Source organism: Rhinatrema bivittatum, chromosome 11 (assembly GCF_901001135.1).
Source record: "Rhinatrema bivittatum chromosome 11, aRhiBiv1.1, whole genome shotgun sequence".
Classification (NCBI taxonomy): Eukaryota; Metazoa; Chordata; class Amphibia; order Gymnophiona; family Rhinatrematidae; genus Rhinatrema; species Rhinatrema bivittatum.
The window spans coordinates 98,217,807-98,233,929 of NC_042625.1; the positions used below are offsets into that span (position 1 = coordinate 98,217,807).

The window sequence follows — 16,123 nt, forward strand, 5'->3', positions numbered from 1 at the left end:
CTGGGCTTTTATATCAAGCATCAGAGGCTGGGAATGCCCTTTGTCTTGTCACTTCCTCTCTTCAGTCATATTTGACGATGGGTCTGATTCACGAAGCCTTTTTCCCACAGACACAGAATGAGAGCAGCCGGGCCCTATGTCCCCGTTGCTGCGTTTGGTTATAACCAAATCTCCAGTCAATAGGCCACAAGGAAAGCAGGAGGTGGAGAAGAAGCCTGGCTATGTCAGAGCAGGGCTCCGTGGACCTGATTCAATACCGTTACACTTCTTCTTAAACTCACATTATAGCGGAAGGTTTATTTATTATTTTTGTCAGCTTGCTGCACAAAATGAACAAAGAAGCTGTCAGATGGGATAGGCTTCAGCCAGGCTTATTGAAGATGAGAGGGTGGCATTTTCCTCACATCTGCTTGTCAGTTCTGCTGTCTCTCCAAATAACCCTGATCTGTGAGCTAAACTTCTCTTTTTGCAATCTCTCTAGTCAAAAAGCAAATTGAACTGAAGTCCAGAGGAGTAAAGCTTCTCCCCAGCAAGGACGGCAACCAGAAGACATCAGTGTGTAAGTTTTTTTGGCAATTCTGTTCACATCCTGTGCGCTCAGAATGTTTAAATATTCAGTAAACCTTTTCTTTTCTGGCAAGGTGCTTCTGAGGATGTGGCATCTTGTTTCTTTGTTGGTGTGTTCAGAAGGATTTAGCTCCTGGATAATCGTGTGCCAGTGCTGCGGCAGCTCTGTGGTTCGGTCATGCTATGGATGCACAATGAATTCTTCGCTGGTACAGTTCCAGAGATGTAACAATCACCCTTGGGTAGTTCTCGCTTGTAACTAAGGTTAAACTGATATATTTTTACTGCAGCTGTTTAATGAGACTGTTTCAGCTTCTGATTATAGTTGAGTGATGATAGTCCTGAGGTCTTACATTCCTTACCTAGAATATTCTTGGCTAGGTGCTTGGTCTTCCATCTTAATGTAATAATGCAGTGATGGTCCACGAGAGGCACAGCACTGGCCTTACCTCCTTCTTATAAGACGATGATAACTTCAGTGGCTCTGTAATCTTGGCAAAACATTGTTACTTTATTTTAGCTTACATACCACAATAGCACCTTTTATGCTAAAGCAGTGATGACAAATACTTTAAAGGCAGTGACTCTTTAAAAGTAAGAACTCTTGACCTTAACGGAGAGGAGGAGTTAAGTGGAAGGCTCATGAAAAGGATGGGGAACTCATGTGAGGCTGAAACTAAGGAGCAGAAAATGAAGGAACAGTTGAGAAGAGTTTGTTCCAAAACCACTGGGGCTAGAAGAGAGAAGGGACAGAGAGGAGAGTGAAGGAAAGAGGCATTAACATGAGCAATGGAAGACATGAAGAGAAAAGACAGGGATACTTGGTTACTACCTATCGGGTCATTGAGAGTGGCAAGCAGGCCAGGTTTTCAGGATATCCACAGTGGGGCCCATATTATATCTGCCTAACCATAGGTCAGCCCTATGCCGCCTATCTTAAGCAGCTAACTCTGGCCCGCCCTGAAACACCTCCCGCCTGCCCCCAAATTTAGCTGCCTTTGGATTCAAATATCGCCACTTTGCCATTTAGACAAGTAACTTTTCAGTTATCCTTCTAAATGGCTTCTGAAAATCGGCCTCAGTGAATATGCATGAGGGAAATTTGAATACAATGGAAGCAGTGCTTGCAAATCTCTCTCCTGTATATTCATTGTGGGTCTCCTGAAAACGTGGCTCTTGAGAAGCAGAATTGGCCATCCCTGCAGCTTAATCCTAAAGGAATTGCTTTTCCTTTCCATGCCTATGGAAGAAAACGGGGAGCCTACAGAGTGTGCAGAGAGAGGAAGGGGCTGGAGTGGAGGAAGCTTGCCATGCACTGAGAGTGAGCGGCATCAGTTAGGATGGGAAGTAGAGGATCAGTAAGTACATTGTACATTTTGTGTGGCATACAGTGAGGAAGCTTGCCATGCACTGAGAGTGAGCGGCCTCGGTTAGGATGGGAAGTAGAGGATCAGTAAGTACATTGTACATTTTGTGTGGCATACAGTGAGGAAGCTTGCCATGCACTGAGAGTGAGTGGTCTCTGTTAGGATGGGAAGTAGAGGATCTGTAAGTACATTGTACATTTTGTGTGGCATACAGTGAGGAAGCTTGCCATGCACTGAGAGTGAGCGGTCTCGGGTAGGATGGGAAGTAGAGGATCAGTAAGTACATTGTACATTTTGTGTGGCATACAGTGAGGAAGCTTGCCTTGCACTGAGAGTGAGCGGCCTCGGTTAGGATGGGAAGTAGAGGATCAGTAAGTACATTGTACATTTTGTGTGACATACAGTGAGGAAGCTTGCCATGCACTGAGAGTGAGCGGTCTCGGTTAGGATGGGAAGTAGAGGATCAGTAAGTACATTGTACATTTTGTGTGGCATACAGTGAGGAAGCTTGCCATGCACTGAGAGTGAGCGGTCTCAGTTAGGATGGGAAGTAGAGGATCTGTAAGTACATTGTACATTTTGTGTGGCATACAGTGAGGAAGCTTGCCATGCACTGAGAGTGAGCGGTCTCGGTTAGGATGGGAAGTAGAGGATCAGTAAGTACATTGTACATTTTGTGTGGCATACAGTGAGGAAGCTTGCCATGCACTGAGAGTGAGCGGTCTCGGTTAGGATGGGAAGTAGAGGATCAGTAAGTACATTGTACATTTTGTGTGGCATACAGTGAGGAAGCTTGCCATGCACTGAGAGTGAGCGGCCTCAGTTAGGATGGGAAGTAGAGGATCAGTAAGTACATTGTACATTTTGTGTGACATACAGTGAGGAAGCTTGCCATGCACTGAGAGTGAGCGGTCTCGGTTAGGATGGGAAGTAGAGGATCAGTAAGTACGTCGTACATTTTGTGTGGCATACAGTGAGGAAGCTTGCCTTGCACTGAGAGTGAGCGGCCTCGGTTAGGATGGGAAGTAGAGGATCAGTAAGTACATTGTACATTTTGTGTGACATACAGTGAGGAAGCTTGCCATGCACTGAGAGTGAGCGGTCTCGGTTAGGATGGGAAGTAGAGGATCAGTAAGTACGTCGTACATTTTGTGTGGCATACAGTGAGGAAGCTTGCCATGCACTGAGAGTGAGCGGCCTCGGTTAGGATGGGAAGTAGAGGATCAGTAAGTACATTGTACATTTTGTGTGACATACAGTGAGGAAGCTTGCCATGCACTGAGAGTGAGCGGTCTCGGTTAGGATGGGAAGTAGAGGATCAGTAAGTACGTCGTACATTTTGTGTGGCATACAGTGAGGAAGCTTGCCTTGCACTGAGAGTGAGCGGCCTCGGTTAGGATGGGAAGTAGAGGATCAGTAAGTACGTCGTACATTTTGTGTGGAATACAGTGAGGAAGCTTGCCTTGCACTGAGAGTGAGCGGCCTCGGTTAGGATGGGAAGTAGAGGATCAGTAAGTACGTCGTACATTTTGTGTGGAATACAGTGAGCCCGGTCAGATGTAGCGCGAGCCACCCCTTCCCTTGTGGAGCTGTGCAGAAAGACGCCAGTGACTGCTGCTCTCCCCTTCCCCCCCCCCCCATCCCCGCAGCCTGCATCCTCCCAGCATTGTCGCTTTTGCAGGCTTCAGCCCAAGGGGCACTCGGACAGGCAACATGTTAAGAGTGGCCATGCATGCCAGCCCTTCACTTGGGAGTGAGGACCTCTGTTGGGTCTTCCAAGGCACAGAGAAGTGTTTAATCCTCAGGGCTACAGGGTACAACAGGTAAAGTTTGCAGGCCGAGTCATTTTTGAAGGAAAAAATATTAAAACATCCTCTCTGATGCTGTGCAAGGCCATCCTTTCACTGCCTTCCTACCAGCAAGGTTAGAAGTGACAGTATAATAGAGGGGACATTTTTGCTAGTGCCACAAACAATATAGAAGGGGGAGGTTTCTGTTCCCGTGGAAGCACTGGTTACAGATATGAGAGATTGCACTCGTGCGCTCTCTCTTACAGGCTCCTACCCGAACAGTTCAGTGAGCAGTGATGATAAAATAAACCCTTTTCATACCTGCAAATATAGAGGCTTGACAGCCCGACTGACTGCTCCTGTCATGGCGCTCATTTCCAGCGTGTTGTTCTGGACTGCTACAGGCCTGGTAACCACCCCAGGAACCAACCCAAATAAAGAAACCGTACTTTAAATAGAAAGGAAACTGAGAATAAAAATGTGCGGCGTGAGGTGTTACTAAGAGGTGGTGTCAGTGCCGTCACTGTGTCTGGGACCTGTAATGCATGGGACACATTTCTCCCGCAGGCAGCACTTTTACTGATGATGAAACACATCCTATACTTTTGTTTATTTTCTAGCTAAACTGCCTGGCCTGGCTCCTTACTGATCAGTGCACAGTACTTACAAAGGAATAGAAATAGCTGGGATGGCGTGGAGTCACGTGCTGTCTCTGCGTATCTCACAGATGAAAGTGCGTTCTTAGTTCAATACTGAGTCACTTTCAGCTTTTCTTTAAATGTAATCTTTCATGTTTCTGATATGTTTTCTTGCTTTGCAAAGATAATTGTATTTGTATATATGGATTTATGTGTGTGTGTATATGTGTGGGGGGGGTGTGTGTGGGGGGGGTGTATGTGTGGGGGTCTGGGTGTGTGTGTGGTGTGTGTGTGTGTAGGTGGCTCAATAGAGAAAGTTTGGGCTGGATTTTTGGCTGAGTTTATTTGTGGGGGTTTATGAGATATTCTGGGAGGGAAAGGTTTGTGTGTGTGTGTGTGTGTGTGGTTGTGTGTGTGTGGTAGTGTGGGGGTGTGTGTGTGGTAGTGTGGGTGTGTGGTATGTGTGGGTATGTGTGTGTATGGTGTGTGCGTGTATGTGTGGGTGGGTGGGTGTGTGTGTATGGTGTGTGTATGTGTGGGTGGGTGGGGGGGTGTGTGTATGTGTGTTTGGTGTGTGTGTGTGTGTGTGTGTATGGTGTGTGTGTGTGTGTGTGTGTGTGTGTGAGTGAGTGGAGAGTGCTTTGGCTGGGTGAAGATGTGTGGGAGTGAGTAGGAGGTGATTGGGGAAACAGAAATGACAGCAGAAAAAGACCAAGCTCCCACACTTATTTTCCCATACTTATCTGGTTCACCGACCTCCAAGTTCAGGGCCTTTGTTGGTAACTGTTTGATTCGAATTTCCTGCCATCCCCTGTCATTGATGCAGAGAGTAATGTTGGAGTTGCATCAAAAGTGAATCATAAGGCTTAATGGTTAAGGGTAGTAACCGCCGCATCAAGCAAGTTACCCTAATACTTGTTTACCCAGCCTGCCAGATCTTTGCCTTGTTGGATGTTGTCTGAATGCAAATCCTCTTTTCCACATTTCCCCCTGCCGTTGAAGCAGACAGCAAAACTGTATATGCATTCTAAGTGATGTATCAGGCTTAATTATTTTAGGGTAGTAACCGCTGCAATAAGCAAGCTATCCCCATGCTTATTTGTTTACCCAGACTGTGTAGTTCAGTCCATGTTGGTTGTTGTCTGAATGCAAATCCTCTTTTCCACATTTCCCCTTCCTGTTGAAGCAGAGAGCAGTGTTGGAGTTGCATTAAGCATGTGAAGTGTGTGTGGCTGAGTGAGATGTTTTTGGTGATAGGAGGAGAGCGTGTGTAGGTGGGGGAGTTAATGGGGATACGTGGCTGGGTGTGATTGTAGCTGTTTATGGGAGAGATCTGGTTGGGTGAGTCAGGGATATTTTGGTAGGTGTCTGTGTGTATGTGGGTGTAGATTGGGTGAGTGGGGTGTGTGAGGGGGTGTGTTTTTGGCTGTGTGTGTGGATCAGTGGAGACAGTTTGGTAATGGTACTTGGGGGTGTATTGGAGTGTAAGTGGTGAATTGGCTGTTTGGCAGGGGTAGTGTGCAGAACTATTTGGGGAGGTGTATGTATGTAGGAGTGTAAGGGGTGCGGGAGTGTTTCGGGGTAGATGAAGGTGAGTGTGGGTGTGAGTAGGAGGTGTTTGAGGGTGAGTGGGGGTGTTTCCAGGGTATATTTTGTTGGAGATGGTGGAATGGGTGGGTTTCATTTTTGGCAGTGTAGCAGTGAAGGTTGTAACTTCTTGCTGTGTTTTACTGAACTTGGAGGCTGTTCTCTGGGGATCAGGTAGTCTCTATGTTTAGTGTGCAAGCCATGCTTGGGGTCAGATATTTACTTTGGATCATAAATGAAAGACACATGTTGATTAACTCTGCTTCTCTGTCATTTTTCCAAGTGAAGAAAAACACCCCAGTAGTCTAAATTATTCAAGATTCAGTAGTGAAATAGCAGGGAGTACTGCAGGCAGGATGAGCTACACTGGCAGGACTGTGTGTGTCGATACTGAAATAGCAGGGCGTGCTGCAGGCAGGACGAGATACGCTGACAGGGCTGTGTGTGTGTGGGGGGGGGGAATGTCTCAGTACTAGAATAGCAGGGGCTGTGTTGGGGGAGTCCTCAATACTGAAATAGCAGGGAGTGCTGCAGGGCAGCAGTGAGGTTCATTGGCAGAGCTGTGTGGGCGTATCAGTCAGGGGCGGACTGCAGGAAAATATCAGCCCAGGGGATTTTTTTGAAAAACAGCCCACGGGGGTATCTTACTCCCTCACCTCGGTCTGATACAGGCTCTCATCAAATAGAGAATAAAGGCACCATAAAGTATAAACAGAAATGTGCAGACAAAAACTGAACCGGAAACTACAACAAGCCAGATTCTGTATGCAGTGTAACAATGGATAAACAGTAACCTTTCCACATAAAACATCAAATAATAAAATCAAGAAATATAAAATATATTAGTAAACCTTATTAAGCAAATGAACGAATATATCAAAACAGCAGACACATCAAACAACTAATGAAAAATAAAAAAATCACCACTCTCCATACCTGAGAATGTTTTATTCTAGTCACCAAAAAATATAAATAAATGTGCAGACAAAAATTGAGTTGGAAACCGCACAAGCCAGACACTGTATATAAAAACCAAAAACTTTAACATTCCTCATAAACATCAAACTATAAAATACAATAGTAAAACCATAATAAAATAATGAACACATATTTCAAATCAGCAGACAAATAGAAGATTCAATAAGTAAAACCTTTTTTTTTAATTTACTGTTTTGAAATATGTTTTTGGTGTTTGGAAGACACATCAAATAACATCCAATAATTAAAAATAAAAAGGATAAAAAAGTCTTGTGCTTTCCATACCTGGGAATGTTCAATTTCCAGTCATCCTAAGATTGTCATGCATTAGCAAGAGAGAGTGGATGCACAAACTTTCTCCTCCCTCCCTTCCTCCTGCTCACATATACCCTGACAGAAGCAATATCCTTTCTCACACACACACAAAGACAGAAGCACACTCTCTCTCTCTCTCTCATAGCCACAGACAGCCAGAAACATGCTCCATCTCTCTCTCTCTCACACACACACACACACACAGAATCATGCTCACAGAGACAGACACACAGACACACACACACAGAAGCACCCTCCCCCTCGCACATACACACCACACACACAGAAGCACCCTCCCCCTCGCACATACACACTACACACACAGAAGCACCCTCCCCCTCTTACATACACACCACACACACAGAAGCACCCTCCCCCTCGCACATACACACCACACACACAGAAGCACCCTCCCCCTCGCACATACACACCACACACACACACACTCATATACCGGACCACAGCTGAGCAGCTCCAATCTTCGGCCCCGCTGGCCTGGTCTCTGGCGGCAGCCAGTGGCTTACTGGCTCAGTCTGATATGGGCTAATGTTGGACACAGTGGCTACGCAGGCATGGGGCTGCTGCGACCAACACCAACCACGTGATTGGGCCTATCAGCCCTCCGGGGCATTCCTGAAGCCCTGATAGGCCAATCCACCCCTGCTATCAATACTGGAATAGCAGGGGGTGCTGCAGGGCAGGATTGAGGTTCAATAGCAGAGCTGTGTGGGGATCTCAGTACTGGAATAGCAGGGGGTGCTGCAGGGCAGGAGTGAGGTGCATTGGCAGAGCTGTGTGTGAGGGTCTCAGTACTGGAATAGCAGGGGGTGCTGCAGGGCAGGAGTGAGGTGCATTGGCAGAGCTGTGTGTGAGGGTCTCAGTACTGGAATAGCAGGGGGTGCTGCAGGGCAGGAGTGAGGTGCATTAGCAGAGCTGTGTTTGTGGGTCTCAGTACTGGAATAGCAGGGGGTGCTGCAGGGCAGGAGTGAGGTGCATTAGCAGAGCTGTGTTTGTGGGTCTCAGTACTGGAATAGCAGGGGGTGCTGCAGGGCAGGAGTGAGGTGCATTGGCAGAGCTGTGTGTGAGGGTCTCAGTACTGGAATAGCAGGGGGTGCTGCAGGGCAGGAGTGGGGTGCATTGGCAGAGCTGTGTGTGGGGATCTCAGTACTGGAATAGCAGGGGGTGCTGCAGGGCAGGAGTGAGGTGCATTAGCAGAGCTGTGTTTGTGGGTCTCAGTACTGGAATAGCAGGGGGTGCTGCAGGGCAGGAGTGAGGTGTAATAGAGCTGTGTTTGTGGGTCTCAGTACTGGACTAGCAGGAGGTGCTGCAGGGTAGGAGTGAGGTGCATTGGCAGAGCTGTGTGGGGATATCAGTCCTGGAATAGCAGGGGGTGCTGCAGGGCAGGAGTGAGGTGCATTGGCAGAGCTGTGTGGGGGTCTCAGTACTGGAATAGCAGGGGGTGCTGCAGGGCAGGAATGAGGTGTAATAGAGCTGTGTGTGAGGGTCTCAGTACTGGAATAGCAGGGGGTGCTGCAGGGTAGGAGTGAGGTGCATTGGCAGAGCTGTGTGGGGATATCAGTCCTGGAATAGCAGGGGGTGCTGCAGGGCAGGAGTGAGGTGCATTGGCAGAGCTGTGTGTGAGGGTCTCAGTACTGGAATAGCAGGGGGTGCTGCAGGGCAGGAGTGAGGTGCATTGGCAGAGCTGTGGGTGAGGGTCTCAGTACTGGAATAGCAGGGGGTGCTGCAGGGCAGGAGTGAGGTGCATTGGCAGAGCTGTGTGTGGGGGTCTCAGTACTGGAATAGCAGGGGGTGCTGCAGGGCAGGAGTGAGGTGCATTGGCAGAGCTGTGTGTGGTCTCAGTACTGGAATAGCAGGGGGTGCTGCAGGGCAGGAGTGAGGTGCATTGGCAGAGCTGTGTGAGGGTCTCAGTACTGGAATAGCAGGGGGTGCTGCAGGGCAGGAGTGAGATGCATTGGCAGAGCTGTGTGAGGGTCTCAGTACTGGAATAGCAGGGGGTACTGCAGGGCAGGAGGGAGGTGCATTGGTAGAGCTGTGTGTGGGGTCTCAGTACTGGAATAGCAGGGGGTGCTGCAGGGCAGGAGGGAGGTGCATTGGCAGAGCTGTGTGGGGGTCTCAGTACTGGAATAGCAGGGGGTGCTGCAGGGCAGGAGTGAGGTGCATTGGCAGAGCTGTGTGTGAGGGTCTCAGTACTGGAATAGCAGGGGGTGCTGCAGGGCAGGAGTGAGGTGCATTGGCAGAGCTGTGTGAGGGTCTCAGTACTGGAATAGCAGGGGGTGCTGCAGGGCAGGAGTGAGGTGCATTGGCAGAGCTGTGTGAGGGTCTCAGTACTGGAATAGCAGGGGGTGCTGCAGGGCAGGAGTGAGATGCATTGGCAGAGCTGTGTGAGGGTCTCAGTACTGGAATAGCAGGGGGTGCTGCAGGGCAGGAGTGAGATGCATTGGCAGAGCTGTGTGAGGGTCTCAGTACTGGAATAGCAGGGGGTGCTGCAGGGCAGGAGTGAGGTGCATTGGCAGAGCTGTTTGAGGGTCTCAGTACTGGAATAGCAGGGGGTGCTGCAGGGCAGGAGTGAGGTGCATGGGCAGAGCTGTGTGTGAGGGTCTCCGTACTGGAATAGCAGGGGGTGCTGCAGGGCAGGAGTGAGATGCATTGGCAGAGCTGTTTGAGGGTCTCAGTACTGGAATAGCAGGGGGTGCTGCAGGGCAGGAGTGAGGTGCATTGGCAGAGCTGTGTGTGAGGGTCTCAGTACTGGAATAGCAGGGGGTGCTGCAGGGCAGGAGTGAGGTGCATTGGCAGAGCTGTGTGTAGTCCTCTAGTTCCGGATGGCAGGGGCTGTCTTAGAGCAGTATTGATGGGTCAGTAGTGCTGTACCAAGGGACACATTAGCTGATCTGTGTAAGAACCATGCATGCGCTGGCCTTAATCTGGTCTGGAGGATTAGTCTCTTACCTACTTCCCAGCAAGCCTTTTAATCTTAAACCATTTGTATAGTCTTTACTTTCATCACTGTATAAGTCCATATCAATAGAAATTGAGAAATGTATGCAAGGAGACCCAGCAATCAAATTCCTTTATTTTTTTCCTAAAATGGTTAAACCAGGGCTGTTTATATTGCTCTGCTTTTGATGCATGTGGTAAATTAACCTCAATAAATAATTAAATCTCATTTAGCTGCTCCTGAATAGGTGACTGAAATGCAGATTGACAAAGGATCCTCTGGGAAAGAGCTGCAATTTGTAATGTCAACAATTCATGAAGACTTAGCTTTCTTTGCTCTTTGCCTGTAACCTTCAGCACTTAATTTAGGGTAAAGATAGTAGGTTAGGTCGTCCCGTCCTGCAAGGGATGGGCTGACATTAAGCAGGAGACCCACGCTGCCCTGCACCTTCTCGTTTGCACAAATTCAGTGTAAATTATTCATGGAGCCCCCTCCGTCTCAGTCACTCACGCTGCTGTTTGGCCATCTGTCTACCCATTCATATTTTCCAAATAAAGTTTGAGCAAAACTTAATTTGTCTACCAAAATCACTATATCTTGTTGTCTGTCTGTCTGTCAGCATGATCTCTCATGTCTTTGGCGTGTTTCTCATTCTGCACTGGGGGAATTCGGCATCCCATCCGTCTCTACGCCCATCGCTGGTCAGTAACAGCAGTGTTTGCATATCTCACTGTCTTCACTGCAAACAGGAAGTGTCTGAGGTTTAAACATTGCCTACAATATCTGCAGATCTCTCTGGGCCGGCATGTTGAGGTGCAGGAGAGAGATCTGCAGGGCCGGGTGGCAGCACTGGCACCCGGCCCTGCAGATCTCTCTGGGCCGGCATGTTGAGGTGCAGGAGAGAGATCTGCAGGGCCGGGTGGCAGCACTGGCACCCGGCCCTGCAGATCTCTCTGGGCCGGCATGTTGAGGTGCAGGAGAGAGATCTGCAGGGCCGGGTGGCAGCACTGGCACCCGGCCCTGCAGATCTCTCTGGGCCGGCATGTTGAGGTGCAGGAGAGAGATCTGCAGGGCCGGGTGGCAGCACTGGCACCCGCTCACTTTCTTACTGTGCCTCAGACACCCACACATGGGAAACAGAAACTCTGAGCAAAGCTTTGTGCAGAGTCTGTAAACGTCTATGGGCAAGATCCCAGGCTGCCTCTCACCCAACGCCTCTGTCAAGGGTGCGGCCTGAGTCCTCAATCGCAAAACGTAATTGAAAATGATTCTGTGTGGAAAGTGGCATCAGGGGAAGGCAGGCAGGCTGCTTTCAGTGTTAATGCTCCTTTGCTTGGGCATGGTTACCCGCCGTGGAAAGAGAGAACGGCCCTTCTGCTCAGTGTCCTTCTGCCTAAGCTCCTCTCTCCTTGCTCTTTTTCCCACCTTCCTCCCTCCTAAATATAAATTGCACTGGATGTGTCCCCATCCTTCAGTCACTAGGGGCTCTGTGTGCTTGGCGATTTACCCGTGGGTCACTGAGAAGGCCACATGGACAGGTGCCCGCTCTCTTCTCCCAGGTGTGATGACTTGTGCTCACTTGCTTGCCACGGATACATCAGGAGGCTTCCTTTTAAATTGTACCAGAGGTTTTCATATTCAAACTACATCACCTGCTGTGGGGTCCTTGATACTTTCCATAATGCTGCTGGTTCTCTTTTCCTTGTCCATTCAAACGGGCCCCTGGCTCCAGCTGGCACGAGGGCAGGCCCTGCGGTCAGCTCAGGGAACGGCCCGCGTTTCACTGTGTGAGCGAGAGACTGTGACAAGAGCGCGTCTGGAGAAGAGCCGGCAAATCTGGCGGGGAGCAGAGAGCGCTTTTATATAAGAAATGAGCCAAAATTATTTCAATTACACATATTTCCATTGTTGCTAGAGAAATGTGTAAAACCTAATACGTTCAAAGTAGCAATTACACTTCTGTCTCCACATTCAGCAGCAGGAAAACAACAATTAAACCAGAGTATATTCCCTGTGATTTTCTGTCTCTCTGTGTTGTTTTCCCCCTTTTTTTTCTGGTTTTGTTTTGGCTTTTTTCTGTTTTTTTCTTTTCTTTCTTTGTTTTCTGGTTTTTAGTAACCCACGTTGGTCTGTCCCAGGGACACAACCTGTGCCCAGACCCTGGGATTCCAGAGCGGGGTAAACGGATTGGCTCCGATTTCAGGTGAGAGACTCTCTTTATTGTGGGCAGTTAGTGAAAGCTCTCTGGGGTCCGTGCAGAGTCCCTGCTCTTTCCAAAGGGAAAATCCACCATTATAAAGATCACGTGGGAATGCTGTCTGCGTACCTTGCAGCGGCTTATTCCGTGAGGGCGGGCGGGGCCGTGTGTGTGTGTAACACATGCACATTTCAAAAAGCAATGTCCATCTTAAACATGACGCCGGAAACGTCTCCTTTCATCTTGGTTAACAACAGAAGCACTGTGAAAGCCTGCATGTAGGCACCATGGAAGCTCACCTGTACGATTAGCCCGGCTTAACAGCACAGGCACCATGGAAGCTCACCTGTACGATTAGCCCGGCTAACAGCACAGGCACCATGGAAGCCCACCTCTATGATTAGCCCGGCTAACAGCACAGGCACCATGGAAGCCCACCTGTACGATTAGCCTGGCTAACAGCACAGGCACTATGGAAGCCCACGTGTATGATTAGCCTGGCTAACAGCACAGGCATTATGGAAGCCCACCTGTATGATTAGCCCGGCTAACAGCACAGACACTATGGAAGCCCACGTGTACGATTAGCCCGGCTAACAGCACAGGCACTATGGAAGCCCACGTGTACGATTAGCCCGGCTAACAGCACAGGCACCATGGAAGCCCACCTGTACGATTAACCCGGCTAACAGCACAGGCACCATGGAAGCCCACCTGTACGATTAGCCCGGCTAACAGCACAGGCACTATGGAAGCCCACGTGTACGATTAACCCGGCTAACAGCACAGGCACTATGGAAGCCCACGTGAATGATTAGCCCGGCTAACAGCACAGGCACTATGGAGGCCCACGTGTACGATTAACCCGGCTAACAGCACAGGCACCATGGAAGCCCACGTGTATGATTAGCCTGGCTAACAGCACAGGCACTATGGAAGCCCACCTGTACGATTAACCCGGCTAACAGCACAGGCACCATGGAAGCCCACGTGTACGATTAACCCGGCTAACAGCACAGGCACCATGGAAGCCCACGTGTACAATTAACCCGGCTAACAGCACAGGCACTATGGAAGCCCACGTGTACGATTAACCCGGCTAACAGCACAGGCACCATGGAAGCCCACGTGTACGATTAACCCGGCTAACAGCACAGGCACCATGGAAGCCCCACGTGTACGATTAACCCGGCTAACAGCACAGGCACCATGGAAGCCCACGTGTACGATTAACCCGGCTAACAGCACAGGCACCATGGAAGCCCACGTGTACGATTAACCCGGCTAACAGCACAGGCACCATGGAAGCCCACGTGTAACGATTAACCCGGCTAACAGCACAGGCACCATGGAAGCCCACGTGTACGATTAACCCGGCTAACAGCACAGGCACCATGGAAGCCCACGTGTACGATTAACCCGGCTAACAGCACAGGCACCATGGAAGCCCACGTGTACGATTAACCCGGCTAACAGCACAGGCACCATGGAAGCCCACCTGTACGATTAACCCGGCTAACAGCACAGGCACCATGGAAGCCCACGTGTACGATTAACCCTGCTAACAGCACAGGCACCATGGAAGCCCACCTGTACGATTAACCCGGCTAACAGCACAGGCACCATGGAAGCCCACGTGTACGATTAACCCGGCTAACAGCACAGGCACCATGGAAGCCCACGTGTACGATTAACCCGGCTAACAGCACAGGCACTATGGAAGCCTATGTGTACATTTAGCCAAGCAGAATGCATAGAAACAGAGTCAGATAGAAACATTACAGTAGAAAAGGACCATACGACCCATCTAGTCTGCCCATCCGTCCTATTTATCTAGCCTTAGAATTCCCGTCACTGCAATTGGTTTTTCGACAGGTCACTTTACTCTGGTAAATGCCTTGGGTTAATGTGTCCTTCCTGCAAGGATGCTTTGAAAGTGAACTTTTCATCTTGTGACTTTTAGATAAAACTCGCACACTTGTGAAACCATCAGCCCAATCACTCAAAAGACGGAAAATGGGGACATTTTGCTCGTTCCACAACTTTTATCATTATTTATTAAATAAATAACCAGATGAGAAGGATGGATTTAGGTGTTTCCTTGCTTGTTTTCATCAAAACCTTTCCCATGAAATTCTATGGCAAAAAAAATGTGTGGAAGAACGCTTTTCTGTCAAAGCGAAAACTCTGGGCAGTTCCTGTTTTTGCTTTTATTACAAATCTTTACCCTGCACTTCTGACTTTGAGATGAAACATGGATCCTGGACTTGTGTGTTAGACTTTGAGATCTGAGGCACAAGGCCAGGAGGGTTTCCAGTTTAAGTGAGATCTCATTGTTTACTTCCATTGACGCATGGCAAGGGGAGCCCACGCCGCGGGATGCATTTGCACATTTATAGGCTCTTCAGTGCATGCAGATTTATTGTGGGTATCCTGAAGACCTGACTGGCTATGGAGTTCCCAGGCAGGTTTGGGAGGCGGGGGAATGTGACCCATGAGGCAGACGCTTGCCTTGTCAGTCACTGGGACAGCAGCTTCCAGAGTAGGAAAGAGAAATGTTATCCATGATCACTTCTTCTATGGTGAACAAGCGGAAATGATTTTTCTGAACGTTGAAATCAGTGCCCCTGTAACATATAATGTTGGCATAATTACCCTGTCCATCTAAGTCTATTTCCACTGGAGACTGCAATCCACTCCTGGCTCTGAGTGAGCAGGAGAGTGGGGATGCAGTAGGATTGCTCCCTATTGACTTGGGGTTTTAATGAAGGGGAATACATGTCAAACGTTCTTCCCACCCGCTTCTCCATTTATGGTTTGTTGATGCCTAAAATTCAACATAAACTCTGTGGACGGTACTTAGTATCCCTCCAGAGCTTGAAGCCCCGCGTTCATTGGATATGAAAGCTTCTCTTGTGTATTATTGTTGGCATGTAATGAGAGCGTTACTGCTGATTTACGTGCGTGTCAAGGATTTTGCGGGTAAAACCTTACAGAGAATGATAGTGCAGGTCATAGATGGGAGACTAGAAATGGCTTCCTTCCTCCACAGAAGCTTGGAGCCTAATTTTCAGTCTGCAGAAAGATAGGATCTGCCGGGTACTATTGACTGGCCCGGAAACAGGATTCTGTACCCAGTGGACCTTTGGTCTGACCTAGCATGGCATCTCTTCTGTTCTTATAATGAAATACTGAACTTTGGCTGTAACACATTGCTCTGTTGGCTCGTAGACTGGGATCCAGCATACAGTTCACATGCATCGATGGATACGACTTACAGGGCTCAAAAAGCATAACCTGTATGAAAGTGAGTGACATGTTTGCAGCCTGGAGTGACCACAGACCCGTCTGCAGAGGTAAGAAATCTATGGGGGCACTGGTGGGGGGTGGGGGAGGGAGCTTACAGCTTTACTTCCTGTATCTTCTGTCTATGTCTCATTTCCGGGGCTTTTAGCCCAAGCTTAGAACACCTCGGTGCAGACAGCCCGCTGCGGTGATGCCTTTCCCCGTTGTGCTAGTGCTCTCTTTAATTCATTGATTTGTGGCATCATTTGAAGCAGAGGAGGGGAAAAGGACCCCCTCTAAGGCTGTCTTTAATTACCCTGTATTTCTGCCTGCCTCCACTCACCAGCAAGGTTTCCCACCTACACAAGGCCAGAATGTGGGATTAAGCAGTGACTATCCTGACTGTTTGTAATGGCTGCGGAGAAGCTTGTCACGAGGCACCG

The 16,123-nt window shown here is 48.9% G+C and overlaps 1 protein-coding gene across 5 annotated transcripts in view; it reads left to right on the plus strand.

Moving 5' to 3' along the window:
* Nucleotides 1–16,123, plus strand: part of CSMD2 (CUB and Sushi multiple domains 2) — a 653,904-nt gene that overhangs the window by 390,385 nt on the left and 247,396 nt on the right. For 4 of the 5 annotated variants that reach the window (XM_029572110.1, XM_029572106.1, XM_029572107.1 and 1 more), the window contains exons 7-9: nucleotides 482–559; nucleotides 12,314–12,401; nucleotides 15,627–15,751. In XM_029572110.1, coding sequence (XP_029427970.1) covers nucleotides 482–559; nucleotides 12,314–12,401; nucleotides 15,627–15,751 — 291 coding nt within the window. The remainder of the gene's footprint in view (nucleotides 1–481; nucleotides 560–12,313; nucleotides 12,402–15,626; nucleotides 15,752–16,123) is intronic. The other variant, XM_029572108.1, reaches the window with a different exon arrangement.